This window comes from Nilaparvata lugens, chromosome 8 (assembly GCF_014356525.2).
Source record: "Nilaparvata lugens isolate BPH chromosome 8, ASM1435652v1, whole genome shotgun sequence".
NCBI classification, from domain to species: Eukaryota; Metazoa; Arthropoda; class Insecta; order Hemiptera; family Delphacidae; genus Nilaparvata; species Nilaparvata lugens.
Window position 1 is genome coordinate 17,788,816 of NC_052511.1, and position 24,920 is coordinate 17,813,735.

At 32.9% G+C, this 24,920-nt stretch overlaps 1 protein-coding gene across 11 annotated transcripts in view; it reads right to left on the bottom strand.

Moving 5' to 3' along the window:
• LOC111047592 (voltage-dependent T-type calcium channel subunit alpha-1G) overlaps positions 1–24,920 on the bottom strand; it is a 408,419-nt gene that overhangs the window by 150,967 nt on the left and 232,532 nt on the right. For all 11 annotated transcript variants that reach the window (XM_039434132.1, XM_039434130.1, XM_039434138.1 and 8 more), the window contains 3 exons: positions 13,442–13,553; positions 11,371–11,504; positions 2,770–2,867 (listed from right to left, as the gene is read on the bottom strand). In XM_039434132.1, coding sequence (XP_039290066.1) covers positions 2,770–2,867; positions 11,371–11,504; positions 13,442–13,553 — 344 coding nt within the window. The remainder of the gene's footprint in view (positions 1–2,769; positions 2,868–11,370; positions 11,505–13,441; positions 13,554–24,920) is intronic.

Here is a 24,920-nt window from a genome sequence, read left to right on the forward strand (position 1 = left end):
GTAGCTATACAAAAATACCCATAATATTATTTCTGCTATATACTATTGATTTTTTCCTATGCTGTTACTGATGAGTGGGAACTGGGAATCCAGTGTAACGCTGTAGAAAAATACAGCTATTGTTGTCGACCTATCTTGATGAATGTTATTAATAGGCTATCAAGATCAATCAATAGCTTATTCAGTGATTTGCAATATTTAATTAATCAGTTCCTATTTGAAAGAAACATATTATTTTGCTACAGTTCAAGAAATATGGAAACCATGAACAATAAGATTCCAAGACGAGAGCGTTTTCCGAAGTGATAAAACTTTAAGGAGATCGATTCTCTGCTGGGCCAAAACAAAGCTTGTAACAAATGACAAACAACAAACATCTCAAACAGGGAAATCCATCCACATACAATCGATAATATCCCTTATTTGTCTTGGTGATAGATGTATGCATGTTTTGCTTGACCCTACGCTACGTGCAGATGTGAATGGATTATCGTATTTAGATTCAGCAGCCCTGTGAAGGGTTCTCAAGGGCATAGCAGGGCTGGCCGGACATTTTTCCCGCCAACATGTTACACTTGAGGGACTTGGCCTTGTTTCGACTAAGGGCCACTCAGTCGCAGAAGGCTACCTTGATTGATTAAATTTCAGCGGCAGTTTGAGAGCTCGAATCGCTCACTGAGTTTACAAAGGACAAATCGTTGCTTTTTTGACTGAGATGTGTTGTTCATAACATTTTCAACGTTCAGTTCTTTGGTTACATTTGACAAAAGGAAGAGACAGTTTTATTTATTGAAAAACACTTTTGCAGTTTTGTCAATGTCTATACTCAAATGAGCTCTGATAAATTTACCAAAATCTGTATCAGAACCAGTGATGATGCAGTTTTATTTTGAAGAAGATCACAGAGTTTGAAAAAGAAAGAGACAGTTTTGTTTATAAAAAAAAAAAAAAAAAAAAAAAACACAAACACTTACAGTTTTGTTAATGTTTATAATCAACACTGAACTCAGATGAATTTACCAAAATCTGCATCAGAACCAGTGATGATGCAGTTTCATAATGAAGAAGATAACAATATTTCAAATTCCTAGCACTTGGATTAGGTTTAATGATATTGATTAATTTACCAGTAGCCTACTATTCATGAAACACGAGATAAATGATTTATCATCCATTGTGAATGATACTCTAGGGGAAAGAATAACATTTCAGTTGAGAGACATATTCCCGCTGATTTGAGAAGTATTGTTGAGAAAAAGCAATTCAAAACAAAACTATATTATTCTTTTCTTAGTAAGAAGGCCTTCTGTGATTTGACGAATTCTTGTTAGAGTGAGGAAAATTATTTATTTATCTATTTATTCAACAACAATGACAAAACAATTCAATCATAAAATGATTGGAAACGAAAAAACAGGCTTATAGCCCTATTCCATTCCCGAATAATTTTGATTGCATATTAGTCCAAAAGAGGTTATGATTCTTCAGCAGTTTTAAACACATACATTTCGAAATAATCACATAAAATTTTGAATTTACAATATTAATATAGGAAATTAACTAATACAATCCACTATATAGTATCAAGTCAAAAACTTGGAAAATAATGAATAAACATTGAAACTTTTGAGCCATAATAAAAACACCAACTCACTCACTAAGTCACCTGATTTATTATTATAATTATTATCATAATTTTGCAAATTCCATGAATTGTTAATAATCTTATTAGAGGTTTATTTTATAACTGATATTTTCTGTTATTCTGTTATTGATCTGTGACTTTTTCAACGGTATCACATTGTTTTTCTATACTTTTTTTAAAAATAAAATGTTATTATTATGCCACTTTATTGAGAAATACTGGCCTCTCGATATTTCTCACTTTAAAGTAAATAACTTTAACAACTAAAACAAATTCATCCATTCCCTAAGAATAGATTCATCGACAACATACATAAATGTTTTGGAGATGGCAACTCTTATGAGTTGAAAAATGTTACGCCCTGATAACTCTTGTACATCACACGTAAATATTTGATGTTGGGAGTCAATGAATAGCCAGAGTTCATCCTTTACAATGAGAAACTATAGGTTGTTATGAGATTGGCTTGTTAAGTAGAGCATAGAGGCAAGTAAAACTTTACTACTTCCCAAGTTTATCGACTTCTTAGCTGCGTTAATATTTCAAAGTTTTGAAAACAACACAACCGTAGTTCAATCTTCACAACCTTCCCTCCTCACTACTTATAGCTTGCCTCATTATCATCAGTGTTAATAATATTCGTGTGATTATTCATGAGTTTGGCTTTCACTTTCAATATTTCAACAACCACATACAACAATCATCATTATGGAGTTTTCTGTCATCTACTACAAGAAGCGCGCTTTTTAACATGTTATTCTTCATAAACGACCAGAACATAAATATTGGTAACATCTTATTTATCTCTTATCTGTATAGGGCTACTTTTTATAGAAATAGAGAGAAGAATATAAATTTCAGTACCCTTTATGAATATTTAATCACAACATGTTTCGGACATTGATTAAATAATTCATAAAGGGTACTGAGATTTCTATTTTTCTTGCTATTTCTATATTGGTAACAGGTTGGCAACGTGCCAATTCCTTTGAATCAGAAATCAAATAATATTTGAAACCAATACTCAATTATACAAAATACAATAGATAAAATAATAGAAGCAACACGAAACAATATTCCAAATTCTAAGAAGTTAAATTTTTTGTAGCATTTGTTTTACTCACTTGGTATCCTGTTTATAGCACGGAGAGGACGCAGCACCCTTATTGTTCTTATTGCAGTAAGATTCATGTTTTCTATGTTCAAACAATATTCTAGAGCACTGAAACAGACATATAACAATAGATTATTGAAGGCTTTAAATATTCAACTAATTGATATTATGTTGAAACAAAAATAAAACAATCAATTATTAACGGTTGCAAATATTCAACTCATAAATGCATATACATATATATAGCGAGTTTTTGAAACTTCAATTATGTCGCTTCTCGCTCCCCAATCGCCATCTGTCCTTGTTTATCCAGTCTCATTCACAGAGACATTCACTCTCCATTTGAATGTGGACATTGGATACCCATTCCTTTCGCGGTCTTCCACGCCTATTTCTGGTCGCTGGTACCCAATTCCATATTCAAAGGTAGTCTTCCTTCATTCATTCTGCGCAGGTGTCCATACCATTTTAATTGTTTCTCTCCTATGACATCCATTATTGTGTTTTTTGCGCTCATTCTCTCTCTTATGATTTCATTCCTGATTCGATCCAGCAACGTCAATCCTAAACTCCTCCTCCAGTACATCATTTCCGCTGAGAGAAGTCTTTGAGAAGTTAATTTGTCCACACACCACACTTCTGACCCATACGTCATGACCGGCTCAATCATTGCCTGATATATATTTTTTTGTTACGTTTTTATTCCATAGGATTGGATGTAGTGCTCTTATCATATTTTTACCCTCTCTTATCTTCTCTATGATATCCACTCTATCCCTTCCATCTACACCTTAACATTTCTAATCAATCCATTTTTAGTTTCAATATTTAACTCAATGATATTAATTAACTTATAATGTAGCTTTGAAATGATGAAACAATGTAAGATCAGAATCCTCTTGCGTCAAATTTTGGAACTGACGAGAGAGTGAAAGAGACTTTCTTGGAGGCCAACCTTGAAATTTTGAAGGGCTTGCTGTTGTTTTACAGGTTGCCTACTAGTTAGTTTGTAGGGGCTACATCAGAACTGACTAAAAACAGTATGTGAATAATACCCTGTCGATAGTATGATATTGTCATTGTAAATATAAACTTAAATTGAATTCTCGAATATTGTGCCGGGCACTCTTTTTAATTCAGGCCTTTTCCCAAGTTATAATAGTAAATTTAATACGCAATAGACTAGAGCCATTATTGTAAGTGAGTTAGCGAAATAAATTATTTTCTCTCTCTATTATGAACGACCATGACTTCGAGTTTCCCATGATAGATATTTAAAAATTGTGGCTCCGAGTCGTCGAGGAATGTAGATTATGGAATTATCTCTAAAACTTAGCCTTCCTGTCGCGACATAAAGTGCGATAAGTTGGAAAACAGCAAGCAATGAAATTATAACAAACTACCGATTTTGCAGTTACTATTTGGTCCAAAGGCTCTAGAAGCCACGCGACGATTGGTCAAATTGATTCCCTTCGCCCAATAGGAGACCTGTTTCTAAATACAGTAGTGGGGATTCCCCAGTCGAGAGACCAGATTACGTTTCGGAGGACACTTTGCTAGGAGCACTACGAGAGTAAAGATGTAGTCATTATGTTTCGCCCTTCTTGGGCAGGTTTATAAGTTTATATTATTAGTTAATGTAGGAGCTAGTTTTATTTTCATTAAAGTTTAAATTTTCTAGTAGTGCCATGTCCTGAAAAGTTTAATTGTGTTTCTTCTTCATGTACGAATAATTGCTTCTTCAAATAACCGCTAAGGTACGTAAAATAAGGTTAAAATATAATTTAGGGAATTTAATTAATTGAAACTTCAATCAAAGAGTATTTTATCAACAAAGCCTGTTATTTTTCAAGTTAATAATATTGATTGAGAATAATCCTTTTGATTTTATTAGTGATGGAAGATACTTATAAATTTTTTCTAAAGAAATATAGAAAGTTTTCAGTTACGTTACATTTGAGTTATTGTTTCTGGAGATATATTATCGTAGAGTATTGCTGAAAGTCAGGAAGATAGCCTTTAAATTGGAATGGAATTTTTAAGATTATGTTCATATTGAGTTTATGACATTTTATAATTTATATTTTTCAGACTCTGTTTTCTTATGTCATTAAGGCTTTCGAATGATTTAGTAAATTTTTTATGATAGAAATCTTAATAGACGAAGAAGAAAGTTTTTCTTTTCCAGGAAATTAATATTAATGAATGTTCAAATTTTAATACAATTTAAATTATTTTCTATGTGTCTACTAATTTTATTTAATTAAAGGTAAAAACTATCTACAAGATGAATCTTATAAGGCAAACATTATTTTTACCTTAAAGTGAAATTTTCAATATTTTTTTCTTTTATTGTGTTATAAAGTGTCTTGTTTTATTTGGTGATAAATTCATAATTCTAGTTGATACTCGTTTTTGGACTTGTATTTGTAGGTAAATCAAATCATAAACTCTGGAATGTTCATTTTTAATTAAGGTTCTGAGCAGTTTTGGGCGAATGCCCGTTATTTACACTTGGATTGCGTCCTAAAGTTCATAAATGATAAATAAAATAAATGTTGGCTAGCGCACAAGTTTCCAACAATACTAGCCGAGCTACTATATGAAAAATTATATTTGATTTCGCAAACCAAACGAAAAATATCATATAAGTTAGCATCATTTCAATCTGAATTATTCCTTTTCTAAGAGTATTATATCAATTTATATAAAAGTTAACATCATAATTAATGAAGTATTCATTTTCTGAAAGCATTATATTAATTTATTACGGGTGTTTTCATAAATGTTGCATTGTATATTAATGACACTCTGGCAAGTAAATTTGTTTTAAATCTGTTAAATTTTGAGAATGAAATCAGAACGTCAAGATAAAATCTAAATTGAATAACAGAATAAACTCCTGTTTTAGCTTTTGATGAATTGTAGAAAGAGTTAGAAATTAATGCTGTAATACATTTATTTACAGCGATTCATGTGTGTCCACAAACCAACTTCTTGTACTACCACCCCTTTGGTTGCGCAACTTTATGTAACACCGCTTCAAGACACCCGTTCAGACGACAGGTCTAGGGACGTAAGAGGACGTCGCCGTCAAGCCAAATTCAACCGGTAAAAGTTCACCGCCAAAAACAAGGTACTGTAACCCCGACGATAAAGCAGCGTACAGACCAACGAAAGTGCAGTGTAGTGAAACAAAGGTTCATTCGAGAATGTCAATCAAAAGTGGGGATTCAAAATTATTATGAAATGGGTTATATGGGTTACTATCGACGAAACTTGGGTTCAACGGGCTTTTCTTTCTTGAGTAATTTTATGTTGAAATTAACTTGTTATTTGATGACTGATATTGTTTGGTTTTGTGACGTATTGCTATCTAAAAGGGGATAGTAATGCGCCCCCGAATCAGATGAAGAATGTCAACAAAGTAACATGAAATTGTTGTTTCTGTTGTTCGATTTTAGTTGCCAATGTTTATTGAAGCTGTTTGTATTTTTCAATTATTTCAAATTGTAGTGTTATTCTATAGTATAAACCTATTAAATCAGGCATGGCAAGATTAATTGAAGTTTTCTTGACTCTAGCCCGTTCACCTGCATGAATTAGGTATAGACTCAGGTATTTTCTAGATGTGTCGGCCTGTTTCTAAATTCTAAATTTTATTCAAAATTATCTTCTTTATCACCTTTAAAAAGGTCAGGCACACAACTGCGCCACTGCTGCTGAATTTTAGCGAAAGGCACAATATCGTAAAAATGCTTGATATTCACAATTGCGAGAAACGTTGAAATCAAGGGAAAAACTGAATACACAGAACTAGCTACATAATAATGATTTCTCAGCATCTAAGCCGGGCCGCTACATTCGAAGTACTCAATACTGAATGAAATAATCATAGAGAAACAGAAGCATAAGCTTACGCGATTGTTTCTCTATGATATAATTTAAACTCAAACAATCTAGTGTGATCGTTTCAGTGTAGAATAGAATAGAAAAGAATCGCTGCCTCTATTTTTTACCTGGGAGGGCGGAGTTAGGGCGCAGCCGGCCCTCTCTTACACTCAACCCTCATAGTGTTTAGAAAAGAGATGATGAACTGATTCGACATTGATTCTTCCTTCCAGTAGAATGTATTGTGTTTCCATTTAATGGTTGAGGCTGCCGGAGGAAATTTATCTATACTCTATACTCTATACTCTATATATTTTATACACTGTACCACCTATTATTTATTTATCCATTTACATACAAAAATATTTGGAGGCAAACAGGTAAAAACCAAGACTTTCCTCCTTGACACAACTTGGAAATAGACTATCTATGCATTCTGTACTCCATGCAATCCATACTCTTCACGTTCTATACTTTATACATGTTTTTCTCTATGGGATCAAACTACTGTGAGGTTCTTCGGGTTCTAGTATTATAACATTCCAGTCCAAAGTTCCAATAGAAATATAATACTAGAAATAGAAATTCTGGATTTAAAAACATTCTGTTTCGATATCACACTTTAATTTGTGAGTTTGATTGTGGGATGAACATTGAATACATGAGTTGAATAGATACTAATGTGATTTTCACTAGTCCGAACAAGAGAACTACCACAAAGAAATTTATCACCACAGAGAGAGCTGCTTTACTGGGAAAATAGATCATTCTATGAAATGTTACGAATGTAGTTCCTGAATCCTATTAGAATCGTTCATTAAAATATTCAGAACTATAAAGAACTTTTTAAAATCGAATAAAATGAGATTCGTTAATTAGTTTTGATTATAGAAAATGTATAATCAATGTGGAATTAAGACTTATCTCTTTCATACCGTATGTCCACCAGTTGAAAGGGTTCTAACAATAGAGCAATTTCGATTCATAACAACAAAAACTCAGTTTTTTAATTCGAAAATTTCAAATTCATAGCATTGCGTGTGGGACAAACATTCTTGTCATCCGTCGAAATTATTCCATCGTAGTCTGACGAGTGATTAGAGTCAGAACACTCAGCTACAACAACAACAACAAACAAAATTTTCAATTTCCTCCAGTCATGGCACCTCTCTTCCCCCTCTACCGACTCTCTATTCCCCTCTACCCACTCAGTGTACCCCTCTAACCACTCACTGTACCCCTCTATCCATTCCCTGTTCCCCACTACCCATTGAATTCCCATCAATGGCTTTCAGTAGTTGAGCATCGTGAAAGGGCGAAATATGTGTTCCATGACGAATACATATGTTTGGAGCCCGCTCTATAGCATTTAGCTCGCGGCCCTTCAATTACCATTGCTGGAGATCCATTGTTTTGCCAGCTCCATCGCCATGTAACTACCGAATATTGATTCGTAGAGAAGCTGAGAAACTTCTCTCCATTGAATTCGTATTGATGAAGGTTGCAGGGCCGTCCCGTGGTTTGTAGGCGCCCTGGGCAAAGATACTGTCGGTGGCACATAAAATACACATATACTTTTCACTCTCCAGATAAGATGATCAGTCACGGAATAAATCTCGGTCAACATGAAGCCGCTTAAATTTGCAGCTTTTCTCGTGATTAGACAAATCGTTCAATCATTATTTTGTCTGTATAATTTAGTAAAATTGATAGATTAATTTATTCAATGATTCAGAATTATACAACTTACAGGAAAGTACCACAGGCTAACTTACGCCCAAAACGGTTCCAATTCTAATTTTTACAACAGTCTAAATGTAGCTAGAGGTTATGTGTCACTTCAAAATTATTCAATTACACAATCAATATTAAACATCGATATTATAGAATACTAGAAACTGAGATAAACAAGTTTATTTCAAGTATAAATACCATGAGCTAGTCTATGAAGATAGAATTTTGTCAAGTGTTGAGTCAAATTTCCTCCGGCAGCCTCAACCATTAAATGGAAACACAATACATTCTACTGGAAGGAAGAATCAATGTCGAATCAGTTCATCATCTCTTTTCTAAACACTATGAGGGTTGAGTGTAAGAGAGGGCCGGCTGCGCCCTAACTCCGCCCTCCTAGGTAAAAAATAGAGGCAGCGATTCTTTTCTATTCTATTCTACACTGAAATGATCACAGTAGATTGTTTGAATTTAAATTATATCATAGAGAAACAAAAGCGTTAGCTTATGCCATAGCGTACATTCTATATTTTCTGCTGAAACTCGAAAGAGATTCTCCAAAATGTCATTCACCAATATTGAATAACAGTGCCACACTCTTTGAAGGTTGACAAAGTAGTTCAACACAAGTATCATTCAATATAATTCTAGCTGTGTCAACAAACCACACATTGGACAGCTCCTCATGTCTATCACAACACTTGAATTCCGCAAAAGGGAGCATTCAATCCACCCAACACTATTGGCGAATGTTGGCGAATGTTGACGAATGTTGTTGAGTATTGGCGAATAATTCGACAGCCGCCGCTTCCCACACTGATTTATTTATCAACATTCGATCATATTTGGTGTGAACGAACGCAATGTTTGTCAATATTGTGACGTCACTAAGGTGCATCTGGCAAACATCAGACAGCTCTGATTGGAATCCTTCCCTTTCTCTGTCACGTGACATTGCTTGTTTACAGGTTAGTACTGTTTGCGAGCTGTCACCACTACACCTCCCTTTTTTCCCAACTGTTTGAGCAGTCACGCCAGTAATGGATCTTATTTTCCAATGACGGCTAGTTTTCCAGCCGGAAAACCCGAAACGAGATGGAAAATCGAAAGCATGGCTCATTTTTCATTCAAAAAAGGGATAAAATGTTTTATTCATGGGCCGACAAACATCATTCATTCAAAAGAACATAGTGCATTACTTATTTACAAAGCATAGCATTTTGTTCATTCATAGAGCATGACGAATTGATGACTAAATTATGGTCCGCATTGATATTCATTAATGAAGTAATGCCAAACAGAATGTGAAATTCATGAATTTGTGAGAAAACTCCACCCGAAACCATGGAATGACTATATCATTCAATACTAATGGTTAATAATGGCAACATGATTGATAATTCATTGATAAAACAACATTATTAAAAATATAATATTCATATTGAAATTGTAGTTACTTGGAACCTGATTGTGCTCCAAAACTGTAATTTTGTTATTCATGTTATGGTAATCGATCAATGGCTATTCATTGGGAGGGTTTAGAGCTTTCTCCTTCACAGAATTTCCACTCGAGTTATAGTTCGATTACATTACTCCAAATGAATACATTTCAAATGTACAAAAATTACAAATTCTTCATCTTTTATTGACCGTTACATAACCAACTTACATTATAGTATGTTATATTATTTTGTAGTCTAAAGATTGTTGATTAACTTAAGTCTAGACTTTCAGAACAAGATGATTTCTGTGAATTGTAAAATACTTTGGTCGATTTATAAACGATTGTACGAATGATAAATGGTAACGATTATAAATCACATTGATTGAAAACAACAATATACATTCTGTTTACATATACATATAAGTTTTGAAAACTTATATCTATCAGGGTTTGGGACAGAGACAGCCTGTTGTCCTCTCTCAGTCATATTGTATTTTATGATTTGTGTCTCTGTTATTGAATGAATAAATGAATTCAATTGATAATTTATCAATCAACACATAAATACAATTCATAAGTTGTAATCTTTCTTGAAACATGAAATATGTAGTGAATTATTTGCTGAAATGCCTCCAGGTTTGAAAGATTCATTTGAAATTTTGCTAGAAAAGCAACCATGAGCTCATATCTCAAATATTTCTGTAACCAAAGCAGAACAAAGCAGCTGGGATGAAATGCACATGGTAATCACTCAACCACACCTCAGTAGAGCTACATCAACAATAGCTCTGTTTATAGAGGTCAAGTCTCGAATTCTACTAGTCTAGAATTGGGAATTCTCAAACGTTTTCCCCCAAATGAAAGTCAAACCAAACACGAAATTCTTCGTCCGCTTTGCAGGAATAGAAGTGTGGTCAGGAATTCTCGATGAAACCAATGTGGTTTCCTTCCATAGAAATGAAGAAGAAACTGGAAATATACTTTGATGTTTTTTGTTTTAGAATATTACGATTGTGGAATGAAAATCAGTGGCTTCAACCCAGCGGTTACAAATTCGCACCCATCACTTGAGTTACATTTCTCATTATATTACCGGTAAAACAGTATGCCAGTTTGAATTTATACTGGTTATAATTATTAACTTGTCGGCAAAGAGATCTATTTCATCATATCATTGAACAGTATCAATTTTTTTGCGTTATATGGCTTCCAAATACGATCAACTATATACGATGTTCCTAGTTGTATATCACTAGGCTAGCTACACATACATCGATTTTTATTCGTACGATATTTTGCCGTCCATATAAATTCTATTGGTTTAGAAAGATTATGATTGTCAAGTTCTGTTTAATCTGATAGAATTCATATGTACGGCAAAATATTGTAGGAGCAAAAATCTATGTGTGGGTGCAGGGTTCAACAATTCATTGGAATTTATGATGAACACATTGATATATTAAAATGAGAAGGAAGTTATTGGATGAAGCAGTTTCAAATGGGACTGAGAAGTAGTTTATCGAAGATATTAGAAAAGCTACTTACCCAGCGACAACTATGAAGAAATCTAATCTATTCCAGGAGTCGGCCAAATACGTGCCTCGGCCATAAACACCCATTGCAATCATTTTCACTGACATTTCTAGAGCGAAGAAGACAAAAATAAAGTCGTCGAACATCTGAAAAAATCAATAAAGAATTGATTGGAAGTTTGACAAGAGTGAGTCTCTCACTAAAATGTCTTATTAGCTTCAAATGTCTGATGTATTATAAAAATTTATTTTACTGATAAAAACGAAATAAATATTGAACTATATACAGCATCTGTTCAAGTTTATTGTATAATTTAATTTAACGATTCACAAACAAATGTCCAAACTTCCTAGAACTTTCAGAATACAAGAATATTATATTGCTTATATCATAATAAAATATCGGAGTAGCGGACTTCGCTCGTTATTTTTATTTATAGGTGCGTACAGATTTACGCGCCGCGAACATGAGCATTCATTTTGAATCAGCTGATGCCAAGCTTTTTATATCTGTATCTTACCGTTTCTGTAAAAATACAGATATAGTCAGCTGATTAAAAGTGAATTGCTCATGTTCGCGGCGCGTATATCTGTACGCACCTTATTGATAAACAGGACACAATTTTCTAAAATGATCGTGTTTATATTTCACAGCTGGCTATACGTCATCTTATGAATTTCGGGGATGCGATATTTTGATTTTCCACAGAATCACTCGCTCACTTTTCACTATCCACAGACGACGAAAGTCTCAGCTGTTTCAGCCAAGGATGAATTATCATTTTAATGTCGTTCAGCGAGTTTTCGCAAGGATGAGACCTAGTCAGAGCAATCGATTTTTATATCATAAACCTACCATGTTCCAAATTTTGTGAAAATCGTTAGAGCCGTTTTCGAGATTCGTTGAACATAAATAGCCAGATATAAAAATATAAACAGATATACAAAATTGCTCGCTCAATATAATAGGATAGAATCTATAAGGACGGAAAAATGAACATTTTGTAATTAACTTTGGTGTAAACGCAGCTAAAGATTCACAAACTAATGTCCAAACTCCCTAGACCTTTTAGAATACAAAAATATTATTTCTTATATCATAATGAATATAATCTATTATTGCTCTATGGATAAGGATGGAATTTAGAGAATAATTTGTTTCCAGCAAGCAACTATAAATGAACAGAAGAGAGAGCAGTGAGAGCAATAAAGTTTAAGTTATGATGATTCATCAAAAACGAAGATATAACATGAATTGCTTTGTTGTTATGAGGTTGATGTTATGATAGATATCCATATTGATTGGAAAGAATTTTGTATTCTCAAAATCACTAATTTATTAAAACAATTTGATATTCGTAGTTACATAATTATCAGTCTCTAGTGTACTGAAAGCTTGAACATTGAGAAGCAGAACATATCCTATGGTTGGGTCCCTAGCCATGAGCTAGGAGTGATTGGCAATGAGCTGTTAACCAATGGTGGATGAGCTCTACTGCCATTGGCCGAATCTAGATATTCCCCACTTTCATCACCATATTTGGGATACTTGAACGTGTCTAGCCTCGGCCAATGACAGTAGAGCTTCACCCGCAATATATAATATATTCTGCTACTCAATGTTTGAGCTTTCAGTTCACTAGATATTGGTAATGAAGTATTAACCAATTAAAAAATGTTTTTGAAAGTTGGTTGTTTTGACAATATCAAGTCGTTTCCATCAAATATGAATTGTCAATAAATCTAGTAATGTTCTTATCGAATAGAGAATACTGCAGTACGATAGGTAACATACGTTCTTCTTCTTCTCTCATTCAAAGTTGGGCTCTTGTCTGTTCCAAATCACACAAATATACAGTGCGCTATATATTGTACTGTAGCTTATTTTTATTCAAAAACGGGTGGATAAGATGGAGAAAATTTTAATTAGATTCAAACTACATTCCAATTATTTTTCTCCTTTTACCACTCACCACTTACATTTGCCAATTTCTATATGATATTTGAATGTGTTTTTCAATTTGGTATTATATGTTTCATCTCCTAATATGTAGGATTCTATAAAATGTAAGAAAAACACTCACCTGTAATATTTTACACCGATTGGATAGGCACTGATCATCTACACAGGGTTGATACATTCCGAGGGTAACACAGTTCAGTAGGATCACCAGCATGCTAACACGTTCAAACCATCTGAAGTTTGCGAATTAAGGAAAATTCATCGAGAGAGAAACACATAACAATGTCAATCACCATACTGTACAATCATAATCATTATCATTATTATGATAGAACAGAAATATTGAACACATATTTGTTAGCATGAATATTTTCGAAAATTCATCAAGAAAGAAACACATTACAATCTCAATCAACATACAGTACAATCAAACTCCGTATCATCATTATAATACAATACAGTATAACAGAGATATATTAAACACATATTATTTGTCAGTATGAAGAGTTTTGAAGATATCATCCGCTGTAACAAGAAAAATGTCAAGGCTGATTTTTCATGTCTCTTCCTAAGAACAGAAAATAATAGGGAATAGACAGAGAATCAAGAACAGAGAGAATAATGAAGAATATACTGAGAGTAGAGAACATAGAGTAATGAAGAGAAGACAGAGAATTAAGAACAGAATTCAGAGGGTCTGATGCCAGAGTAAACCAACTCCAAAATTTGAATTTTTGTAATACTCTGATCTATACTTAGTCAATCAGGAGATCTTTCTTTTGCCGCAATGAACCAAGTCCCACAGCTGTTATAAAGGGAAATTTTTCACCTTTTTATTCTGCAAAAAGGAAAATTTAGTATTAATTCTCTTGGCAGACTGAACCAACTATCATTCTAAAATGGCGTCTACTCAGATTTTGGTTCAGGCAGCTTCAAATGTAGACAAATCAAATGACATGGAAGATAGTTCAGAAAGTGATTTTGATGCTGCAGATCATTCCAGTGACGATTATATTCCAAGTTCCTCAACTTCTGAAAGGGAAGATAAGAATAGTTCACTCTATCAAACATTTTCATCTCGTGCTCATTATTTTGAGGTTATGTGGAATGCATTCTATTTTTTCATTTGCCAAAGTGAGCCAACTACAAATGATTTTATTGTGGCGCTACCTGTAGAATTACATGTCAACTATTATAAAAGCATGTTAATAAACAAAGTACTACATCCTTCCCACATGCCAGTTTTGGCAACATTGCTTTATTATGAGATTGACATGGAAAATATACTTGGTTCACTCTGGCAAAAGATGTTTTTTGAAGTATTACAGCTAGATAATACAACCTGTTTCTACATGAATTTATTAATTATTACACAATTCATCTTTATTATGACGTGATAATGAGCCATACAAATATCAATCAGCCAAATATCAATATGATTCTCTATGATAAGTCACTTGAAAAATGTTAATTGGAACATTTGACTTGAAATTGAACTACTAATTTCCGAATCATTCTTAAATTCCTTAATTTTATTATTTTTTTGTACTTTGCTTTTTTCAAGATTTTGACTTGCTATCAAATTATTCATCTTTGAATAACGTTTCCATCCTGTAGCCTACATTTTATTGGTTATGACTTTGGCTGGAAATTGTAATATTAATTTTGAAATATTTTTATTCTAATATGAATGGTACTAGTATGAATATTTTCAGTACCATACTTCTCTTTATGCTGTATCTTACTGTATTATTTGAAATATATGAGTTAGATCGACAGTTTGTGTGATTTTTAGTATAGATCCTTTCACCAAAAATCAAAATCTCGCTATGCCAAAATGAACTAAGTTGAATGTTGGTGCCAAAGTGAACCAAGTTCGGTTTTCTAAACATATTTTTTTCTTCACTAGTAACATGCAAAGTCCCTAAATTCAAATTTCTTGCTCATTCTTGGAAGAAATATGTATAAATTGCTTATAAATTTTCAAAATAATATACCATGAATATTGAATTCATAAAATGGATTTCACTTAAAACAATCAATACTGAAAAAACAGAAGAAACGACTTGGTTCACTTTGGCATCAGACCCTCCTGATTTGAACATCAAATTATAATCACAATAAAAGTTTATTGCAGCTATACATGAGATGAATAGCGAGTGAGAAGTAGGCTTCAGGCTTCATACAGATAAGAATGATATTGTAACAATATTTTTCTTATTTCCTGACTCATGTATCGTGAATCCGATTATTGGGAAGACCAATTTACCAGAATAAATATTGCACAAATATTATAATGAGGACAGCATAAAGGTTTACTCGAATCCTTTCAAATTCTACATGTTATAAATGAGTAATAGTTTTTGACCGTCGAATACATTGGAAAAAATATGCCAATATGTAATTATTCATCAAGTTTGAAATTCACGATGAAAGAATATATGAATTGATCATGGATAACATTAAAGTGGATCTCTGGAGTGGAACAATGCAGTGATCCAATAAAATATATTTATATTATAGATGTTTCAGTTGGGTTGCTTGAGTCATGATAGAGAAAAATACAACACAGTCAATCATCATAATCAATCTAGTCTCTATTATTCAATTCATATTTTTGTTCAATTAATGGTATCGATTGAATGTAACTTTTGTTACAACCAACTATTATACTGACAATTGAATTGAAGAACTACAAGACTTAACCTATTTCGGACTATGTGTTACGTTACCTAAATTTGGGAGAGGAATAGCACAAGGTTTCCTTATTTTTCCTCTCCCTATCATTTTGATAATGCAACTATGGTATAAATGAATGAATGAATGGATAAATTACAATTATCATGACAATTGAATTGAAAAACTACAAGACTTAACCTATTTCGGACTATGTGTTACGTTACCTCAATTTGGGAGAGGAATAGCACAAGGTTACCTTATTTTTCCTCTACCTATCATGTTGATAATGAACTTATGATATAAATGAAATGAATCAATGAATGAATTACAATAACAATCATTATACAATTATTACATACTACAGTATAATACAATCAATAATACTAACTCATAATACAACTATGTATTCAATTGGAATAATATTAGAAATGTCTTCATAAGCAACTATGTGAAGTATTGTGTCTGATCATGACAAGATGCATAGAGATCCCGGGTTCAAACCCTCTCAATACCAAAAGTTTTTTAACCAGATCACTCCCGTGTTATCTGATGGGCACGTTAAATTGTCGGTCCTGGCTGAAGTATGACAGTCGTAAGGCCCATTGACGGCTTAAATTATATATTCAGGCGGTGGGACCTTCCCGCAAGGGACTCCCCACCAACAAAAGTCATACGAATTTACTTTTACTTTATGACAAGGTGTTCGGTGTAACAACCGAAACCGGTCTCTCCAACTATCAATAAAATCTGTGTTTTTTGACAATTTCTCAGTCTTTTTATTTAATTTGAATAAAACTAATAGCTGTATCTTTATGCAAATTGTGGATGATAGTACTGTAGGGGGAGAAGTAAGAGAAAGCAAAGAAGAGGTAGAAGAGACTGTGAACAAAAAACATAATAATATGATGAAAATAGAGACGTCCGAACCTATTTGAAGACTTTGTTCACAAAATGTGACGATTGAAATTCAACAAGGAATCACAAAGATTTATGACTTGAGACGAAAGGAGTGGAAAGAACACACTACTTGTAATATTGTTGAGAGCATCCCCAGCCATTACACCTACATGATAGTTCAAGAAGATGTACACTAGTTCTCCATTATTATCTCGCGCGAAATTTGCAAGAGATGGAAATGGGTCAGGTAGAGCTGCGGGTTCAGAGAAAATAGACGGAAGAAAGCACAAAGGAATAAGGAAGAAAATAGAATCATGGAGGGAGAGGTAGTAAGAAAATAGAGAGAAAAAGACTGTGGGGTTAGCAGTGTTTTTTGAACGTGTCCAGAAGGATTGGTATTAACATTTCAGAGCTCTAGTGTTCTACCCCTTCTTATATGCAAGTCCAACTTAATGGCCGATCTCCTTACATTGGCAACATATGCTGAAGAGCCATTTGCTGGACATATTGCTGGAGACTTCCACCAGTCTGAATATTTTATTCGAGTGGACATAATAGATCTTTGAATGTAATGGACCATTACGATAGCAGCAACCGATCTTTCAACAACTGTAAAACAAATAGAGCTGAAGTTTGACTCCATTGGGAAGTATACTAAGGTTTTGAGGTGCACTGAGAAAATTACACTTCAGATTGAGAAGTGGGAAATCAATATCGAGAAAGCTACGATATTATGATTTTTATATTTTCTCTGTGAGATGAATGCGGTTCTATTCTCATTAAGAGGCGAAACAAGAATAGAGATAATTATTTCCTGTATAATTTGATGAGAAATCAAATAATGATTATTCTATATTTCAAGTGTCCCATATTTAGTGAGTTCCACGCTATAATGGCAGTATTTAATTAACATTGATGTTGCTACCCTTGTCTATAATTTGATAAAGCAGGTAGCGCAATCCTTTACTAGCTCCGCAACGTTGTCAAATCGTTTTTTAAAAACGTAGGAATTTAATTTAATAACAAAATATTTGATCTCGATAGATTCGAATGAATTACAATAAATTATAATTATTATATGATTTAATAGCTATTTGTATATCTAGAGTGAAAAGTACTGTTTTTTTCCCTGAGGGAAAAGTTTGAAGCCCGAGTCGAAGCCGAGGGCAACAATTTTTGTGAGGGAGAAAAAACATTTTTCTCTAGTGATATACACAACATTTTTCCTCCACCTACATTTTTATAAAAACTGCAGATAAAATAGTTTTTAAAAACGTACGTGACCAAACAATTTGTTACAACATATTCCAAAAAGTACACAGAAACAGCTGGCTTGTAATCACAGTTCTCCGCCGACAGCGCTATCTGTCAGCAAAAGCTGTAACAACAATGGCCGCTACAACTACAATTATGATGAAGTTCCCGTTTCAAATTTGATTAGTTAATGAGGAATATTCGTTGGCTGGTATTTTTAACAACATGGAATAAAAAAATTTTACTTTTTTTAGTAAAGTGATATGAAGTTTGTAATAATTTTAGCATACAAACATAAATTTCATAATTTATTATATTGATCGAATCTCTGGTTGAGGTATTGAATTTAGTTGGCTTAATGACTACTCTATTTGCTTTCTCATCTGAGCTTGGACCTTCTAACCTATTTAAAATGTACGTTTTTAAAATAGAGTCACTTTTAGGCTCTACGGAGTTTTCCTGTTTTTTTCCTCCCGAAAGCGAAAAAGTGACACTTTAGTATCATGTTCAAGGGAGTAAAGTAAGCACTTTAGACAGGAGGTGGAGGAAAAATACTTTTTCTCCATGAAAGAAGATTATTATTGACGATTCTGAACAATGTCACGTGGTAATTTGAAACCACCAAATATTTTTAAATGAGCCAATGAAATGTAATAGAACTATAAAATTGGAAAGAAGGTTAGACCTACCCAAAGAGTAAATCAACTCAAAGCAAGTATTATTAGCGATTAGGAGTAATAGCATTATCAACAACGATAAGAAAACATGTATTATTGTGATTTAATAATTATGAGAACCCATTGGTAAGATCAAAAAAATTATAAAGCGGCATACTTATTATTGGCGGATTATAAAAAAAAAAAAAAAAAAAAAAATTATAAAATGCATGAACATTGAGGTTAGAGTTACTTGTTTACATTTTGAAAAGAATTAGTCGATCTTGGATAAATCGATAATTATCAGAACCAATACTGAACGAATCAGCTGATTATTCGATCAACCCATATGACCGGTTGAATCATATAAAATTCACTCATAAAGGATATATTATGTATACTAAAGGAAGTCGATGTGTAGAATTACAAACAACTATTATTTCTGTATAAATATTTATTATAATCCAAAAAAGCATGATAAATCAAGAGTATACAAACTCATATAAAAACTAAATGTATTATCTATTAAAATCGTATGTTACGATTTATTTATGAATTCAATTTAAGATAAACACTCCATATATTTGTATAAAACTTCTTTTATTTAATTTTTTCTATTATAAAGCCGAGGAAGCCCTGATTCCCAGGCAACCAATTGTATTGAGTCTATTAAATTGAAGGCCAATCAGAGAGTAGCTTATAGAATTATTCTAGGAAGAGGCAAGTTTTTCTAAAAACCTCCTTTCTTCTGGCTTAAGATCCCAACCCGAGAGGATGCACATGGAGTTTAGGGTTTTTTCTTCTTCCTTTTAGAAATTTTTAATGAACTATTAAGCCAAACCCTTTTTTAAATGTAATGTATGTTTGTTGAATGTTAATTATTTGTGAACTCAGTGCTGTCAAGGAGTTCGTAATGGTAAAGATTCCCATAAAAATAGCTTTAATTCGAAAGAACTTATAAAAATCTGGATCACGCATTAGCCCAGCAGTGACGAAAAGGAGCCTACCCAATTAATTATTGGAAATAATTAATTCAATCCACGAGAACATCTAGAACTTCAGTCAGTGAGTGATAAGTCAAACCAAACGAGCTCATTTTTTCGTTTTTTCTACGTTCAGTGGGGGTAATTATTAAACAAAAAGCGCTATTCCATTAATTAGAATTAAAATAAAAAGTCACCACGTGTTGAACAATATCACATAGTCCAAGAGAACATTTTTATAATTTATTTAATATATGTAGGAAAGCTTCCTTCATGCACAGCCCGATTTCATATAAATCCCTGAGATCTCATGTTTAATATTAATTTATTAAATATTAATTTTGTTAATTGACCAAGTATATCATATCAAACTTATAGACGAACAGGTTTTTATTGCAGAATTTTGTATTGATTGAAGTCTAAGTACCAGTATTAAAAAATATATATTTATGAATTTGAAACACACTATTGTGAATATTAGCGAAACCTGTGATAATTATTCAGATTTTGAAATAGATTATTTAAGTGAATTTATAGTTATATCGAATATTTTATGCACATCTTTTTTTGGGAAAGTGATATGAAGTTTGTAATAATTTTAGCATACAACATAAATTTCATAATTTATTATATTGATCGAATCTCTGGAAATTCATATTGAATTTAGTTGGCTTAATGACTACTCTATTTGCTTTCTCATCTGAGCTTGGACCTTCTAACCTATTTAAAATGTACGTTTTTAAAATAGAGTCACTTTTAGGCTCTACGGAGTTTTCCTGTTTTTTTCCTCCCGAAAGCGAAAAAGTGACACTTTAGTATCATGTTCAAGGGAGTAAAGTAAGCACTTTAGACAGGAGGTGGAGGAAAAATACTTTTTCTCCATGAAAGAAGATTATTATTGACGATTCTGAACAATAATGAAAACTTAATATTTCATTAAATACACCCGTATCAGCTATGCTCTACAGAAGGCAGTGGCAAGAAAGATGATCGGCAACGCTGCTCTTTCCATCTTTCTTCACTGTCATTATAACGTGGACCTCACTTTAGCTCTGAAAATAATGTGTTCGACGATTAGGATTCCACTGTATGATCCTAAACTAAAATAACATAACACCTCACTTTATCAAATATCTTTGTAAATGTGAAAATGCAATAAAAATGAATGCCTAATAGAATAAATCCCTACAAAGACTATGAGCTATAAAGCTAATATAGTTGCTTTTAAAGGTCTATAAAGCAACAAGTGACTATGTTTATTCAGAATACAATACATTCTATAGTGGCTCACAAATGGAAAACCTTCTACAATAACAATCGAACCTTTCGGAACCTTTTAGGAAATATAACTGGAATGGAGAGGAATGAACAGCTCTGTCATTTCTAGATTACTGGATTGATTTACATAAAGTTGTTTCCAGATTCGCAACATTCTCGGTTTAAATGAGTGAGACAAAAAGCGCCAGCCTTGTCTTGACAACACGCTGTTATCGGTTTAGTTTGGAGTCCACAACCATTTGTCCATGTTACGCAAACCACTCACACAAGTTGACCCGCCAACATTTCAATCGGAGAAAAGCTTATCGCAGCCCAACTAGACGAAATAAATTCATTCTACTTTTTCGAATTGGTTTTTGCCCTCCGGGCCACTCAATTTCCCGATCAGCTAATCCACTATTGAGTTTGTGAGAGCGGTTCAAACGCTAAGTAACAAGTGGAATTTGCTGGATTGGAAAAATTTCAAAGTGAGTGTGAAATTCGATGGATACTCATCGGAAATCGACTGGAAATGATCTGATAAGTTTTGTGTGATGCGACCCTCAAAATTGATTATATAGATTAACTCTGATTAGGATTATTTTTCTGGTTGAATAATTTGTGAGCGGCTAATAAGTAACTGATCCAAACTTTGTTTCTGGAAATTGGAAAATAAAAACTGTAGCCTAATAATACTGTTGATTGTATTTTCACAAAAATTTCATAACTGTAGATTTTCTGTGTGACTGAGATTGATCGTTGTCCAATTCTATAAATTCAATATAATATATTCAATTATTATTGTAGAAGAAGAGTTTTCAATTTCAATAATCATATTAGGCTACTTTATAATCAACCCATCAGAGAAAAATATCATTCACAATGTGTATAAATAAATAATGAATAACTTTGTTGAACCGGAAACAAATAACTTAGTCAAATAGCATAAGCAATAATTTAACTCTTTTAGGTTTCATCCGCAATAAAATATTTCAATAAATATTGATGTACACATTGAAGCATAATGTTGATAGATTACATCACCGATTCCAAATATATTTATTATATCAAACTTTATTACGTAAATAGATGGCCAGCTTTTTCATTATTTTAGTTCTTCCACACTCGTATCTTTTCATTCCCCTTGTCTTGCTTAAAATTCCTTCATATCTTATTTTCTTCTCTCACTATAATTTTATTCCTTCTTTCCTTAGTTCTCTGTATATTCTTATTTGCTCTCTGATTTTCCCCACTTTTCTTTATTCTCTTTTCCACGTATTGAATACTGTTAGACCTACACAGGTTCTTTTTCCTCATATCCATATCCACTATAAATGAAACCAACAAATTCATCTTCGATTCCATTTCTTACTGTATTTATTTTCTTCAGCAGCTTGTCTATTATTGAATGAAAAAGACTAAGAAATTGTCAAAAACCACATATTTATTAATACTTAGAAAGACCGGTTTCGGTTATTACAACATTGTCAATCTCTGATAAACTATGTTTATAAGATATATCTATGTTTATAGATATTTCAGATATATTATAGATATATTCAGAGATTGAAGATGGTGTAATAACCGAAACCGGTCTTTCTAAGTATCAATAAATATGTGTTTTTTTTGACAATCTTAGTCTTTTTCATTCAATATGAATAATTATTACCACAATATCAACTTCTCAACTACACAAAAAGTCATTCTATTCTATATTCTTGTTATTATTTATCTAGTTAGTTATTATTTATCATATAATGCAATGTTTATTGCTTTACTACTCCTCCAAATCAATTTTCCATATCTCGTCTTTTTTCTCTTCAGTTCTTTGTATATTTTTGTTGATTATTTTTTATTATAAATCCAATATGCAACATTACATTCTACATTATGGTACTAGAGCTGCTGGAAACATAAAACACAAGAAACAAAGTACTCATCATAGAATCACAGATTCAAACATAGACTTCAAGAACCATAGAATACAAGAAAGCACCATTTCCCCCACATCCAATCAGAGCGTGAATAGCATGTATAATACAAGACAAAGAGAAGAATAGAAAACTAAGGCTAATTGCGGTTTTCTCCAGTACTAATCTCGGACAGAACAAACTCAACAGAAAACCCTTTCTGCTCGGATAATAATGCTCGAGCAAAATTTCTAATCTGGATAAAAGGCTTCGTCGAAGATTGAATGAAGGAAGAAGTGAGATGAAGATCTGACGAGAGGATGAGAGGAAGAGAGAAAAATAAGGAAGAATGCGATTGACTCCGAGAAAGCCAATGCTATTAGGGAGAGCACAACATGGAATGCGAATCTGTTGTTGTATCAAAGTATTAGCTTACTTGACTTCTAGTTCACATTTCTGTTAAATTAGATTTCCACTACCGCGGTTTTTTATAAGTTCTGGTATAGGAAAATAAGCATCCCAAACAGGAAAAATATTTATATGCGTGATACGTGAGTGTACTGTGTTTTCATTTTGAGTGAACATCAGGTTTATCGCTAGATAAATTCATCTCATGAGACCAGACTCCTTGGAAACAGGATAAATTGACCACAGTTTGTGATGAATTGGCAGTATTTCATCTAGTAATTTAAATTGAGATGCTGTAATTTTTTACGATATTATTGAAAAGTTATGAAAACTAACACTCAATTCCTCATATGAAATTCTTGACAACGAGAATCATCTATTCTGGTGGATACTTCCTTCTTGTATAATAATCTTTAGCTTCTCCCTTGATATTGATTTCCAACTTGTTCCAAGTTGTAATTTCTTGAATTTTTGTGTTTACTGGTTTTAAAATAGTAGGCTATACCACAGAAGGAACCCTCCGTGGAAAAGATGTTCTCTACTCCATGGCTTCACACTGCAATTCTTATTCATATAATCTATCTGGGTTCTTAGTTATGAGTATTTATTCATTTTTGTTGATGATGCACGGATATTGGGATACTATGGCGTGTCTACTCTCGGCCAATGACAGAGCTCAACTACTGTCATGATCAACAGCCAATGACCAATCGCAGGGTTTCAACCACATTATTCTGCTACTTTAATGACATTATTGAAAAAATTATGAAAACTAACACATAGTTCCTCATATGAAATTCTTGACAACGAGAATCATCTATTCTGGTGGATACTTGATATCCATTTTTTAACTTTTTTCCAAGTTGTAATTTCTTGAATTTTTGTGTTTACTGGTTTTAAATAGTAGGCTATACCACAGAAGGAACCCTCCGTGGAAAGATGTTCTCTACTCCATGGCTTCACACTCCAATTCTTATTCATATAATCTATCTGGGTTCTTAGCTATGAGTATTTATTCATTTTGTTGATGATGCACGGATATTGGGATACTATAGCGTGTCTACTCTCGGCCAATGACAGAGCTCAACTACTGTCATGATCAACAGCCAATGACCAATCACAGGGTTTCAACCACATTATTCTGCTACTTTAATGACATTATTAAAAAATTATGAAAACTAACACATAGTTCCTCATATGAAATTCTTGACAACGAGAATCATCTATTCTGGTGGATACTTGATATCCATTTTTTAACTTTTTTCCAAGTTGTAATTTCTTGAATTTTTGTGTTTACTGGTTTTAAATAGTAGGCTATACCACAGAAGGAACCCTCCGTGGAAAGATGTTCTCTACTCCATGGCTTCACACTCCAATTCTTATTCATATAATCTATCTGGGTTCTTAGCTATGAGTATTTATTCATTTTGTTGATGATGCACGGATATTGGGATACTATAGCGTGTCTACTCTCGGCCAATGACAGAGCTCAACTACTGTCATGATCAACAGCCAATGACCAATCACAGGGTTTCAACCACATTATTCTGCTACTT